Genomic DNA, 13,251 nt, shown 5'->3' on the forward strand with positions numbered 1-13,251 from the left:
AAATAAGCTCCATTTCTCTTCTCGACGATTGCGTCGGGCAATTTGTAATATCGGGTGGAGCATCGGCGGTGCGGTGCGGTGCGACGTCTTTGCGGAATAGCGGGAGGTGGTGGAATGGATGGGGCTGCCGTCGTCCGCCTTCATAAAAAGCAGCAAGCAGCCCCACGCCGTTTCTTGACGGCCGTCCGCGCTGCGAGCAACTTCCTCCGGTTGCGTCTCGGACGTCGTTTTTAGATGTTACGTGTCCATAAACATGAAATAACTGGCATCGCAACGGTCGTTGCGTCCCTCGCCGTTCCGCGAGAGGCCGGGTAGCCCTCGCAAAGGTGTCAGCCTCATGAACAGCGGTGCAAAGACGGGCGCGAATGTTGAAGAGCGGGATGCCGGGGTCGGATGCCATCATGAGCTGCATCCGGAATGCCTGCAGTAAGGTCCTTCCAAAACTCATGAAGCGATCGGAGAGGTCTCGCTCCGCTTCCAGCGCAACGATCCACGCAACCATCACTCGAGGGAAAGTTGAGCCTGGTCGTCCGCCCTTTGCCAATATTTGTATGCGCCCCGGAGGTCAACAACGACTCCGGAAATGCCCTCATCCCATATACGCGAGGGCCACGTGGTGACGTCGAAGGCGCGGAAAATTCGTTCCTCTAATTCTGCACCGGAATTTGCTTCCAAGAGGGATGTGCTGGAGGGCAAGGCATCGAGGAATGGAAATGTGGCCACCCGAAACTGCCCTGAGACGACTGGGGAATAGCCTGCCGTCTCTCGCGCCGAACTGCGTTGGGCCGTGCGTAACAGCGCGCCTAAAGTCATCAAGCAATGCTTTTAATGTGGTTGTTTGGTAACGCCATCTTCGGTCTCATTGTGACGCGCGACAGGTCCATCTGCCAAACCTCTCCGAGAGGTGGAGACTTCTTCCCGGCCCGCCGTCTCCGCCTCCCACGCGGCTCGCTGCGCCTCTCTAGCACTAACGCGTGCCTCTCGCTCCTGTAGTTGGGCGCGGATTGCCTCCAGCTGTTGTTTGCGACCGGCGAGCGCGCATTCTCGTTGTCCAACATGGTCGCGGGCCCTTGCAATGTTGGATTCGCGCGTGGATAGTTTGTTATGCGCCCCTTCCACCTGCAAATAAGGCTCGGTGTTTCAATTCCGCGCGTCCACGATAGCAGGGGCGTAGTCCGTGCTCAAGCGCTCCCTTTCAGCCATGGTGAGCCTTTGCTTGCCCCCAACTCCCGGGCCGCCCACACACGGTGGGCAAGAGCACTTGAGTCCCGAAGTTTGGTGTTTAAAATGCTCGGAGATTCGCAACATGTCCTGTGGGGGTTGTGTCCTCCCATGGTTTGGCGGTGGATCCCGGGATCGAGTGTAAGTCCGTCGATGAGGCGGCCACCGTTAACGTCGTATTGGGCACTTCGTTACCATCCATGAAAGTGAGCTGCGCCTAGACAGCGCCATGTTGGCGTACCAGGCCAAACACACGGGCGCCAATATCACTCCACTCAAAGGCTGTGTATAGAACCAATGCCATTTCCCTAAACCAAACGGACTGTGTCTAAAAATAATAAAAAATAAAAAATTATATTGCCTCTATCGGCTCCCCGATGCCCTTAAAGTCGTTTATTTCCCAAAAATTAATAAGATGGGAAAAGTATCATAAAGAGCATTAGTGTTATCAGCATACATATATTTATATATTCATTAATTAGGGCAGTCAGCTCCCCTCGCGGTCATTCTCTTCACACGCTCCTAGAAAACAATTCGTCTTGCCGCTATCAGTTTCGAGGTTACTTCCATCGCGCTCTTCCAAAGGATCATAAGAGAGGAAAAAAAAAAAAAATAGTGCAGAGATATCTTCGTTTTATCAGAATTTATATATTCACTTAATTACCCAGCCCTCTCGCAAGCATTCTCTTCTAAAGCCCCAAATGTAAAAATAATCTTCTGTGCCGCTGGCCGGATCTTGAAATTTTTTTATAGAAACCAAAAAGGAAGATAGGAAGGGCAAAAAGGAAGGTAAAGGTAGAGGCAGTTAAATGCCCAAACGTTTTCTTCGGATTATATATTCTTTTGACCGTTCAAGTTGCCTTTTATACTCAGGTGGGAGATGAAATATATTTATTTACCTCCTCACGAGGTGGCGGACTTTTGGGGTCCTCCAGCCACGCACGACCCCGCCGCAAAAGGTGGAAATCAAAAAAGGGGGGGTTGAGTGGGTGGGAAGGTGCAGAACAAAAATAAATAAATTATCCAGCTGCTACCGGTTCCCTGCCGCTCTCCCCAATAAAGTCGTGTTCTTCCCAAGAATTCATAAGATAGAAAAAAGTATCATAACGAAATGCATTAGTGTTATCGGCATATATGTATATTACCTCAGCTAGTCAGCTCTCCCCGCGATCATTCCCTCCACACGCTCCTAATAAAGCCGTAAAAAAAAAAATATATATTTTTTTTTTTTCTATTCGTCCGGCTATTTCTCTGTCTGTGATAAACGCGAGGCAGGCCTCCTCCCCTCCAAGGCCCGCACGGAACAGTAAAATGAAAATATTTCATAAACCACATTATAACTGCCGGGCCCTCGTTGTGAACCCAGTAAATAACGGCATTCGGCGTCCCGCAACCGCCAGACTCCCAGTTATGCAGGGCGGTAGTGCGTGGACAGGACTCCGGTAAAAAAAAAAAAAAAACGCGCCCGCTACGTTCCAACGTGTCCCCGTGGGGAGAAAAAAACAAACGAATAAAAAACAGAGAATACAGGCCGGTCACTCATTGATGTGGCCTCATCCGAGAGCACGTTCCTTCCACAACTTCATATTAACAATAATTAACAATTGGAATATTCTGCCATTCGTCTCCGCTCCACACGTGTGGCGAAAATGCGGAACACATGGAGAGAATTTCATGGCCTTCTCTCACGGAAACTCGGCGGCCCATCACCACAGCTCAAACAGGCACCACCACCACTGCGGCAATGGCAGCAAGGACGGTCAAAATGAAGTGCCCCAAAGCGGCTGTTGCTCTGGCATCACTGCCGTCTGTGGGGATGAGTAAAACACGACTGCTGCCGTTGGCGGCGATGGTGCACACTTCCTCGTACTTGGGACAAATTATTTTGCCGCCTCCCCTGAAGTACCTCGATTTGGGTGTGATGGATTGACCCGCGGGACAAGACTCAAAACTTTTGCCGCCAAGGTACTTCAGAAGCACTTCATTACGACGGCATAAAACCTGCGCACACACCGCAACGACGTTGGCTTGCCATTTGCCACCAACAGCCGTCTTTGCCTCGAGCGAGTCCCCATCGAGGCACCACGACCCAATCCCCAGGAGGGATCCGGGCGGGTCGCCGCTTCCTTCCAAGGCGCAAACCGCCCCCAATGGAGTTTCATTTACCAAAGCGGGGAAAAAAACTGGGCAAGTTTCCGGTGGCTCCGCAAAGCGATCACCGACACTTACAAAACATGGTCCAATGGTCTGGCGATCAGACGAACAGCGTAATGACATGTCTTCCTCATTGCAGAACATACCGGGGTAAGTGACGGGGCTTTCCGCTGAGCACTGCTTGTTGAGAAAATCGCAGCCGGCGTTCTTGCCCCAATCCATCGGTTCCCCCATCCCCGGCACAGTCTTGTAGTAGCCGAGGCCCTCGAGCGTTTTCATCGTCAGCTCAGTGTAGCGGCCGGCAAAATGTTCACCAAGAGGGCACATTATCTCGTCCTTCGCGTTGCGCACCGACCAGTGACTCTTCGGCAGACCATCGGGCCCCATCTGCAGCTCCATGCCCTTTATACTGCCACACCTGTAGTGCATCTTCGCCTCCTCCAGCGTAGCAGTGTATTTCACCACCGCCACAGGGGTGGGGCTGCCGCGCACGCCGTCGACTGCCAGCAGCATGTTGCGCCTCGTCATTTCTCGCACGCTGAACCCGAGGGCATGGGTAATGAAATGCGCAGCTGCGCGAGAAGCGTGCATGTTATACTCAACAAGACTAGGCGTGAACTGCATGGCAGCAGCCACGGGGCGAAGGTCGTGCCAAGCAGCACACGAAACGGCCCACACTTCTGAACCCGTTCCTGCAGCCACGTAGAGAACCATGTCCGCACCCAAAATACCAACCCTTCTGTGACTGGGAGGTACGGTGAAGTACTGGCAGCGGCTTCTCTCGCCAAATCCGGGCATTACCCACAGGACGTTTATGCGCTGAACAAGTAGACGTTCAGCGTGCAAATTGACAGCCACAGGGATGATTTCATCCAACAAGGTCTTTTTCCTCTCCTCGGTCAAAATGTCATCAGCGGCGCACTCCCTATCACGGCCGGTAAAGTCCGGTTTCGTCTCCCCCACTTTGGTGCAGTGCTTCGTCTCGTCCTCCAGATCCTTCACGGAAACCATGATACGAAGCGACTCCCACCCGTTGTTCGCATCTTCTGCCGCGACGGTGTACGCCTGCACGGCACCCTGTCCCCTGCGTGGCACCTCGCGCGCCACCGCAGTCGGCAGCGGGCCGCTCCTCCTCATCATTGCGTCAAACCCACAGCGGTATTGTGTGGCGGGAGCGGCGGCAATACATCCACTGGCGCAGTATATCAGCAGCAACACCACCAGTGGGACAACCGACGCGGCGTGGCGTGGCTGGCGCATGGTTCGAGTAAATTGCATTTCTTGTTTCGTGTGAGCAGCAGCAGCAGTGCAGCCTGGCTGTGGGAGGAGAGAGGCAAAGAAAAAAGAGGGAGGAGAAAAGGGAAACAGTTTATTGCCAGTGATGCGTCAGGATGTGGCACAAACAGTGGAGTAACAGGAGACCACAGAGGCAGCCACACACACCGCGTGCGCATCGACTCCATCAAAGGGAAAAACCGTCAATCCGTCGTCGAGGAAACGTCCATCACCGTCACACGCATTATTCATCGGCCGCAACGCACCCTGCACGCGGAGTCTTTGGTCCTTTCTCCTCGTGGTGGTGCAATATTTGTGTGACCGGCCACGCAACAGCCACCACTTGCACAGCGCTCTCCATTTCTATCCCAACAGCTCATAGGGGTGACGCCACCGCACGGCAACCTCATTACGATGGTCAGCCCTGAAGCGGGATGCAAAGAGTCATGCGGACGGATCTTTTTCCACTGCTCTCCCTTCGGGGTACTCAATAAAAAGCGTGACGGCGGTGCGATCATTGTGACCGTTTTATTCGCACTTCCACTGACCGAGGAAGTTACTGTGAGCTCACCGCGTGGAGGTCACCGTGTCCGCCGCTGATCTCTCCACCGGCCCAAGACCACGCCGCCGTTCCAACGCGGCGGATCGGAGCGTCGCCAAAGACAACCACAAGCGCCAACACACCGAGTCCAATGGTACCCGCTGCGACATTCCAAAGCGCGCTGGGGGTTCCTCCAGCAGTGCAATGGCCGCACACATTTGTGCGAAATGATATGTGTGTGTGCATGTGCACGTGCCTTTAAGTTTGTCACCGCTTATACATGCAGAGCAGCTGTGCGGCAAAAGGGAATCCAAAGAAAGCGACGGCAGAGAGAGGCGGATAGCACACACACAAATTACTCATATCATCATACGCACATGCAGCCCGCGGAATGGGTGCGCTCAAGCAAAACACACACACACAGAGAGAGAGTGTGAAAGACGAGTGTGTGTGCGGGCGGTGCACGGCTCTCTCTCCCTCACTCTCACACGGCCACCACCGCAGCAGCAGCCGCACACGCAACAAGAAGAAGAAGCAAAAGAGGGGAGGTGGTGTGGGAAACTGTGGTGCTGCCGTCACTGTCGCTAGGTGTCGTCGTACTACTTTGCACAGCGACGGATTCAACTGTTGTTGAGTCTTCATTCCCAGCTGTACTCTCACGGTTCTGCTCTTCATCTTTCAGTGGGACACCAGGCGTTTTTGCATTTGGAGGTCTTTTATGTGCCGTTGTTATCCGAACTGTCGGTGGTTCCACTACCACTAGGAAATGAAGACTGAGCTGTTTGGTTCTGGCTGCTGCCTGAAGATGTATTCTGCGTGGCTTGTTTCGGGTGCGGCTACTCTCCAGGATTTATCCTCTTGTGATTCAGACATATTTATTGGATCTTGTGGTGGTGCTGGTGCTCCGTCCATGCCTTTCCGTGCCTCTGTCACCTTCAGTCCCGTTTGTTCTGTTCTTTCGTCCTTGTCGTAGAACTTTTTGCTTTTCAATTCCACGCTGTGTTGATGCGATCTTTCCGCCGCTGCGTCACCTCTGGGCACATGACTGCATCCACCCGAGGCTGCTTGGACTGTGCTGCAGCGCTCGGCCTCTGGGTGATTCCTTTGCCCTGCTTCACTGCGACCGTCATCGGAATGCGGCTGGTGGCCAGCAGCACACGCTGGGCTGTGAATTTGGGCGTCAACACCACCATCCACCTTAAAAGAAAGAGAAAGATGAGGTGACATTCCGACATTCTTCGTGCCAGCAGCCCTTGAATATTTCGCTGTTGGGCTGCCAACCGACACCCCCATATCCTTCGAGTCGCCAGGCTCTCTGTAAGCTTCGTTGTCTTCCTTCGGCTTTTCGTCCGTCAGCGCATCTGCAATAAAGTCATTCAACGTATTTAACTACGTTATTTTATAATCGATGTTTCACAGCATTCCCCCTTAAGCTCATCTTTGTTCTTATTCGCCAGTGAATTCAAAGCATCCACATATGACTTACCGCCGAAGTCATCCTCCAAACATTCCTCACCACAACCACCGCCGGCAGCGCACCGCAGCACGCAGAGGGCACACACCAGCAGCACACGGCCGGTCATCATCATCGCCATCACTCCTGTCACTTGCGTGTAGCCTTCAGCACAAAATAACAACACGTCAACAAAGAGGAAAGCAAAAAGATAGACACGGCCGCTACACCACGCACAGCCACCGCACAGCAACAAATGGCAGCAGCCCAGCAGCAGCAGCAGCGCACACACCACGAGACAGATGGAAACAGCACGATTGCAGAGCTCGCACACCGCCCCGCAAACCGGAAGTTTAAAAAGCAATATGAAACAAGAATTAAAAAACAGAAATTAAAAAAGAGAAAAGAAAAACTTACCAGGGCTCCATTGCGCATGCTTATGAGTGTGTCCGCGATGCGTTCAACGTGGCGGATGCGGGGCACAACGCGGAGCACACAGCAGGGCACCAGAAGCAAGTGAAGCAAAAACACAATCATTATTTTCTCTTATTTAGTACAGTGAACCACAACACACGCGCACAAATCCCGCGGTTGAGTGCTGGCACGCACAGCCCGCACACACCTCTTCAGCGCAGAGTGGTGTACGCCAGCGCGGATACGGCGAGCACCAGCGGGGCACACACCCACGCAGAGCTGCTGAGGCTGCCGTCCATTTCGCGAAGACGTGACGGCGCACGGGTGGTCGACACAGCTGGCGCCTCTGTAGTCGTAGTACTTGGTGCCTCTGGCGCAGTGGTGGTAGACGTGGTTGGTGCCTGTGTTGTAGTGGTGGTCGTGGTCGTTGGTGGCCGTGTTGTGGTCGTCGTGGTCGTAGTCGGTGGTTTTGTTGTGGTCGTCGTCGTGGTCGTATTGGAAGACCCTTCAGGCACAGGCTGAGCATCTGCCACGCACACGGACGAGCAGCAGCACAGGGCGAGCACCAACAGGGCGCACAGCAGACGGCACGTCGTCATCATCGTGAGTGTGGTCGTTCAGTGGTGTGAAGCTGATCTGCACAGTGAGGGAAATGGAGAGCAACAGGGGAGACGAGAGGTGCAGCAGACACACACAGAGGGCATACCACATGAGGAGAGGGCAGCAGCCAGGCATGCACCGTACGCCGCACACCACGCACGACACACACTCCAATCCACGGCAACAGGCACGCACACAGCCCTGCCGCAACACCAACACACAGATGGAAGAGGGAGAAGCAAACAGGAGCGGCACACAAGGCTCCACCGCATGTACATGCGGCGAGAGCGGTCCGTCGTGTCGGCACCCCTCACGGAGGGTACGCACACACACAAGAGGAGGTGCAGCGCACACAGCAACACAAAAGCAAAGTAACATTAAAAAAGGAGAGATCCCCGCACACCACGCGGATTGTTGGTCCACGGGAAGTGCAGCCAATAATCATCACAAAGCAGCTTGTTATCCTGTTTTGGTTGTATGCTGCTACAATAACGAGTGAGTAGCGCAAGGGCCGTCCGTACAAAAGTGGCAAGTATTCCGTCGCAAACGGGCCGTCGTGCGGGCTGGGGCAGTCACAAACAGTCGCAGTCCAGATTCCCAACGACGAGGGCATTCCCGCAGTGGATGAGGCGGAGTCTCCCGTGGCCCGTCGGGGATCAGCAGCCCGTGGCGTCTGTGATGAGGCGGTGGCGGAAGCGCCTGGTCCATCTCGAGTTCCCGCGGTTGTGATTCCTGCGTGTCTTGCCTGCTGGCATGCTTGGCGAATTCGGTGGCAACCTGTGCGCGAGGCACCTGTTAAGAAGACGGTGGCGCCATTGTGGCATCCGCATGGGAGGCCCTCGCAAACTATTATAACGCCAGGCTGAGCACGTCGGGCATGTGTCCTCATACTGTGGACGGACAAGTGCACTCTGCTGCAGGTTGGGCAGGAGGACGTCAATCCGCCGCTCGCCGGTCGACAAGGAGTCGCGGTGCTCACGTCGGGAAGAGGTTCCGGCAGAGGCGGGCCATTCTCCTCAGTGTGAGAGCGGCACCACCGACACAGATGCTACTTGTTATCCGCAGGGCGCGTGCAGGCCTGTCGAAGAGTGGGGAGGCGTCGCATCGCGCCTGTGCGCAGTGCCGCCACTCGGGGACCGATGTCCGGGTCAACACCAGGAACAGAGTCCTCGCCACACCGACAGGCGCCTGTCACGCGGTGTGCGCGCCTTCCTTTTCCTCCTGGGCATCCTTCCATTATAACCTCTTGACGGCGGTAGGGAAGTCCACGTGCCAGGCATTGACGCAGTCCTGCGAGAGGAATCGTGCAATCGTGGCTTGCTTGTCAGCGGCCTCACTGCGTGGAATACCGCAGTGTGATGGGAAAATATAAAATCCACAGGTGACCTCGCCTCACCAAGGAAAGCAGCATAATCAAAATTTACTCAGTAACGCGGTCTCGCACGGTCGGTGGGCAACGCGGGGTGCCTCAATTGCCGAGAGGGAGTCCGTTTCCTCCAGCATTCGCGTGGGCGATTGGGATGTTTCCAGACGAGGAAGTATGAGATGTCTAAAAACATTTTCGATCGCAAGGCAGTCTGCCCTATATGAGCATGCGAGGCTGCCAGCTGCTGCACGATGTACCTCCACAGGGAGATCATTTGTCGTGGTGGAGTCATATAATAGCGCAGCGGATCGAGATGCGAGCGCAGCGAGATATGAGGGACCGTCCGTCCACAATTCAAAATCACAATCCCCCAAAGAGGAGTGAGTAGAATAAAAAGCCGTGCGCCTGACATCGTCAGAGGCGTCTTCGGCAAACAGTCGCTGATAAAATCTCACTTTGTTGCAGATCACAGTGTCCCAGGGAAAAATTCGATGTTGGGCAAGAGGCGCGCGAATGTGGTTGTGGGGTATCCCAATAATGTCACAGAAGCGTAGCAATCCATTAATAACAGCATCTTTCGGAAGCGGATTGATGTCGCCGCTTTCCCATGCATGGACGGCGGCATAGGTTGCGAGTAGATAAGGGAACGCAAATCCTCGTGATCATGGAGGCGTATATAGCGTTCGTACTGTGTGAGTGCACGACGCCAGAGTACCTTCCGGAGCGGAAGAATATTGGCTTCCAAATAGACCGATGTATTATCTGTAGATGCGCTCAGGCCAAGAATGTTTTGCTACCGTCGCGGTACCGTACTTCCATATCATGGAGGTGAGTGGGGGCGAGTCACGGGACAATTGCGTCGCCATTATGAAATAGCACACTATGAACGTGTCCAATCAAAAAGGATCGCATGGTGAGATGGGACACGCCCACCTGTGCGACCAGACGCAGCTGATAGCGGCGTGGCATGGTCCTCTTTGCAGCGGTGGAAGCGTGCGTAATCAAAATTAGGAAGTCGATCAATCGTGTTGCCCAGCAAGCGCACTGGGCGTGACTGAATACGCAGGTTCCCGCTAACAAGATGGAGATCGACCATGTCCTCGTCAGACCGTGTGTGTGTGAAGCGATGTGGAATAGAGCAGCTTCGCTCTTAGCGACGTTGATTTTTAGGCTGTGCTCGGCAGCCCATGTGGCCACAAAAGACAAGAGCGGTCGCATTGCCGCAGCACAGGCATGGATGTCCGCACCTGAGGCAACAAGTGTGTGTTCGTCAGCGTACATGAGTGCGGAGGCAGAATAGATGCTGCCCAGGCGGTGCAGCAGATCATCCACACAGTAGAGGGAGAGTTGGGGTCCCGGGACGCTGCCTTGCGGTGCTCCAGCTGAGGCGAGTTGTTTCCGGGAGTGCTGTTCACGAGTGCATACCCTAACATAGCGGCCCCGCAGGTAGTTGTGCAGCCAGCGTTTGGTTCGAGGCCAAGGCGCGGAAGTCTGTCAAGCATGCAGAATAAATTCCCATGGTCAGTGGTGTCGAACGCAGTCGGAAAATCAATCGAGACCACGAGCGACGGCGACGAGGGCGTCGTGTGGGGGCGTCGTCTCCAGGGCGCTCATGCTCCACAATGCCAAACTCATTCAGTCCACGAGTAATTTGTCGATAACAAGTGCCACCACGTCCGATGTAGAACGCGGAGGTGCTAATCCGAAGTTGACGTGGGTGGTGCGGCAATAACGCTGACAGACGGCGGTGAATCATTCCTTCGGTTAACTTTGGTAAAACAGAGAGCAGCGTGACAGGTCTGTAACTCTCTGGGCGGTATGGATCCTTCCCAGGCTTGGGGGTACAAATAGCGTCTCCCATTTTCCAGGAGCCAGGCAGGCTACCGTTTGCAAAGGAGTTGTGGATCATCGTCCTAGGAGTGTGCCATGCGCAACGGGCCCGTGACGGTGCAGGAATTCATCCAACATGTCGCCGGGGCCAGGGGCTGAGCCAAGCAAAGAGTCACAGATGGTCACGTCAATTACATACGGTGGGAAAGGCCGATCCATTTCCCAGCCACCAGGAACCAAAGGAGTGCAGCAAGCAGCAGCAGTATAAGGCGGTATGGCACGTGAAACCGCACAAAATGACGGACAAGCAGGTTTGCCTGTTGCCGAGGCAGGGCGCAAACGCGGCCAAGTTCAGTGCGGAGCACAACCGATTCCAAAGGATGAGGATGAGGGTGCGGCGCCGCCACGCCGTGAAGATATCGCCACCTCGGGCTGGGTGAGGCTCCAAGTTTTTCTCGCGGGCTTCCAGAAGTGCAGCGGAGCAACGGCGTAAGGCTTGATTTCGTTCCTCCCTTTTTTCGGGTACATTCGGCTCAAAGTAGGCTGTCTCCAGGTGAGGCAATGTGTGCTTCGTGTGCTGCTTCGGCGGCGGACTCGGCTTGTTCCATTTCGTGGGTCCATATCTTTTTGGAGCTGTCACGGCTGCCGCGCGGGATATGGTGCTCAGCTGCTCGTAAGATGCCTCCGCGAAGATCCAACCATGTGGACGCGGTGGCAAGGAGGGATTCACACAACGATGAAAAAGCAGGCCAATCCGCTTTACGCAGGGCAAAGATGGCCTTCTTCCGTCAAGGCAGCGTGTTGGCTAGTCCTGGAGTGCCATCGTCCATCCCCACCAAGTAAGATATTCAGCAGTGGTCCGAGTCCATGTAAGGGGCGAATGTCCAGTGGGAGATGCGTAGGGCGCAATACGCAGTCACGTCGGGGGACGGGGCATTACGATGTGTGATCCGTGTTGCCTGTGTCGGGTAATTTGCCAGCCCAAAATACATATCAATTAGAACAGCGGCGAAATTATCGCCTCCAGTCGTTGTTGGTATATATGAATGTCCCAGAGCTCATGATGTCAATTCATGTCACCCGCGATAATCTCTTCGGGCACAAGCGACAAACGATAATGATAAATGCGGATTATTGACCAATTGTTGTGGGAGGGTTGTAGAGATTCACCACGCAAATGCTGGAACAGCCCAGTGGAAATACACGGACAGCAATGGTCTCCAGGAGGTCAGTGCCAGGGAGCGACAGGCGCTCGCACGGTAGAGAGTGGCGCACCAGAATGGCAACGCCACCACCGCGCCCAGTGAGGCCCGAAGGCAGTCATTATGGCCACATAATTTCGTCGCAACTTCACTGCGGTTATTTAGTTCCTGCAGAAGAACGGTGTCAGGTGGACGCTGCTCCAATCGCGCCGCAAATGCAATCTTTTTCACGGACGAGAGGCCTGCAATGTTAAGCTGCCAAATATTGATGAAGCCATCCTCCCCGGGCCAGGGTTCTTGTGGAGGTCACCGCCACGGGTGATATCAACGGAGTGACCGCTGCGAAAAGTTCGTGCAGTTCTGACCGACAGTCTGCAGGCAGACCGCCTCCTCTCCCCGCACCGGGCATGACGTGGAACCTTCTCGAGGGGTGAAGTCGTCTCGGTCTCCGTCGTACTCGCCGCAACGCACCGCAGCAAAGTTCATATATGCAACCAAAGACCCAGTACCGCGAAAAGGTGCTGACACCATCGCTGGAGTACACTGCAATACCCATATCGTGTAATTGTCGTTAGGCTCTTACCCACAGTCACAAAAAAAACGCAAAGCACTTAAGGGCAAATACAACCACAACGGGACGTCAAAAAACAAGCAGGATGAATGTTGAAACGCAACACCGCACGGCTGCCCACGCCGTGGCGAGCCGCGGGAAATATGCTGGAAAGTAAGAAAGGATAAATCCGTCTTCCATTATGCAATCACTCAAAAAAAAAAAAAAACAAGAAAAAACTGCACGCTGCTGCGTGACATCCAAATCGGTGCGCATGTCCCGCCTGCAGATAATGAAGAAATACGTCACACTCCTTCCAGTCGTTTAAACCCCCGGTGCCCACACATTATTGATATTCCACTGGGACACTCGGCGTGGTTTCGTGCACCCCATTCCATTGTCTCCTTTATTAGCCGGCGCCATCGGCGTGGCACACAAAGCCGAGCGCGCCTCTGATCAAACAAACAAACAAAAACAAGAACACTGAGTAGATCCCGCCGTTGTCGGAGGACCACAACACGGGGGGGAAATAAAAAACCAACCAAACAAAAACAACGCGATGATGGCCCCGGGGGGAGCATGCTTCCACATGGAGGAATGGACCTGCGCGGCGAGGGGGGTACAAAGTAAAATAAAATGGTTAAA

At 54.3% G+C, this 13,251-nt stretch overlaps 2 protein-coding genes and 2 pseudogenes across 2 annotated transcripts, besides 8 other annotated features; all 4 read right to left on the minus strand.

Annotated features, from left to right (window-relative positions):
• Positions 1 to 1,745: part of a mobile genetic element that runs on past the window's edge.
• Positions 1 to 13,251: part of a sequence feature (areas not merged during assembly with more than two copies in the genome that could not be assigned to a particular haplotype) that runs on past the window's edge.
• Positions 1,551 to 1,580: a sequence feature (AT_rich).
• Positions 1,562 to 1,745: a mobile genetic element.
• Positions 1,930 to 2,412: a mobile genetic element.
• Positions 2,423 to 2,452: a sequence feature (AT_rich).
• Positions 2,938 to 4,653, minus strand: Tc00.1047053506015.20 (surface protease GP63, putative; the record flags this gene model as incomplete). The annotated part of the gene is made up of 1 exon (XM_803669.1): positions 2,938 to 4,653. One exon carries the CDS (start codon positions 4,651 to 4,653, stop codon positions 2,938 to 2,940), a length of 1,716 nt encoding a protein of 571 aa, XP_808762.1.
• On the minus strand, positions 5,674 to 6,786 carry Tc00.1047053506015.30 (annotated as a pseudogene).
• Tc00.1047053506015.40 (mucin TcMUCI, putative) lies at positions 7,271 to 7,660 on the minus strand (the record flags this gene model as incomplete). The annotated part of the gene is made up of 1 exon (XM_803670.1): positions 7,271 to 7,660. The coding sequence occupies one exon, from the start codon at positions 7,658 to 7,660 to the stop codon at positions 7,271 to 7,273; it is 390 nt and encodes a 129-aa protein (XP_808763.1).
• Positions 7,437 to 7,552: a microsatellite.
• Positions 8,265 to 12,156: a mobile genetic element.
• Positions 12,156 to 12,587, minus strand: Tc00.1047053506015.50 (annotated as a pseudogene).

Source organism: Trypanosoma cruzi, assembly GCF_000209065.1.
Source record: "Trypanosoma cruzi strain CL Brener chromosome Unknown tcruzi_1047053506015, whole genome shotgun sequence".
Taxonomy (NCBI): Eukaryota; Euglenozoa; class Kinetoplastea; order Trypanosomatida; family Trypanosomatidae; genus Trypanosoma; species Trypanosoma cruzi.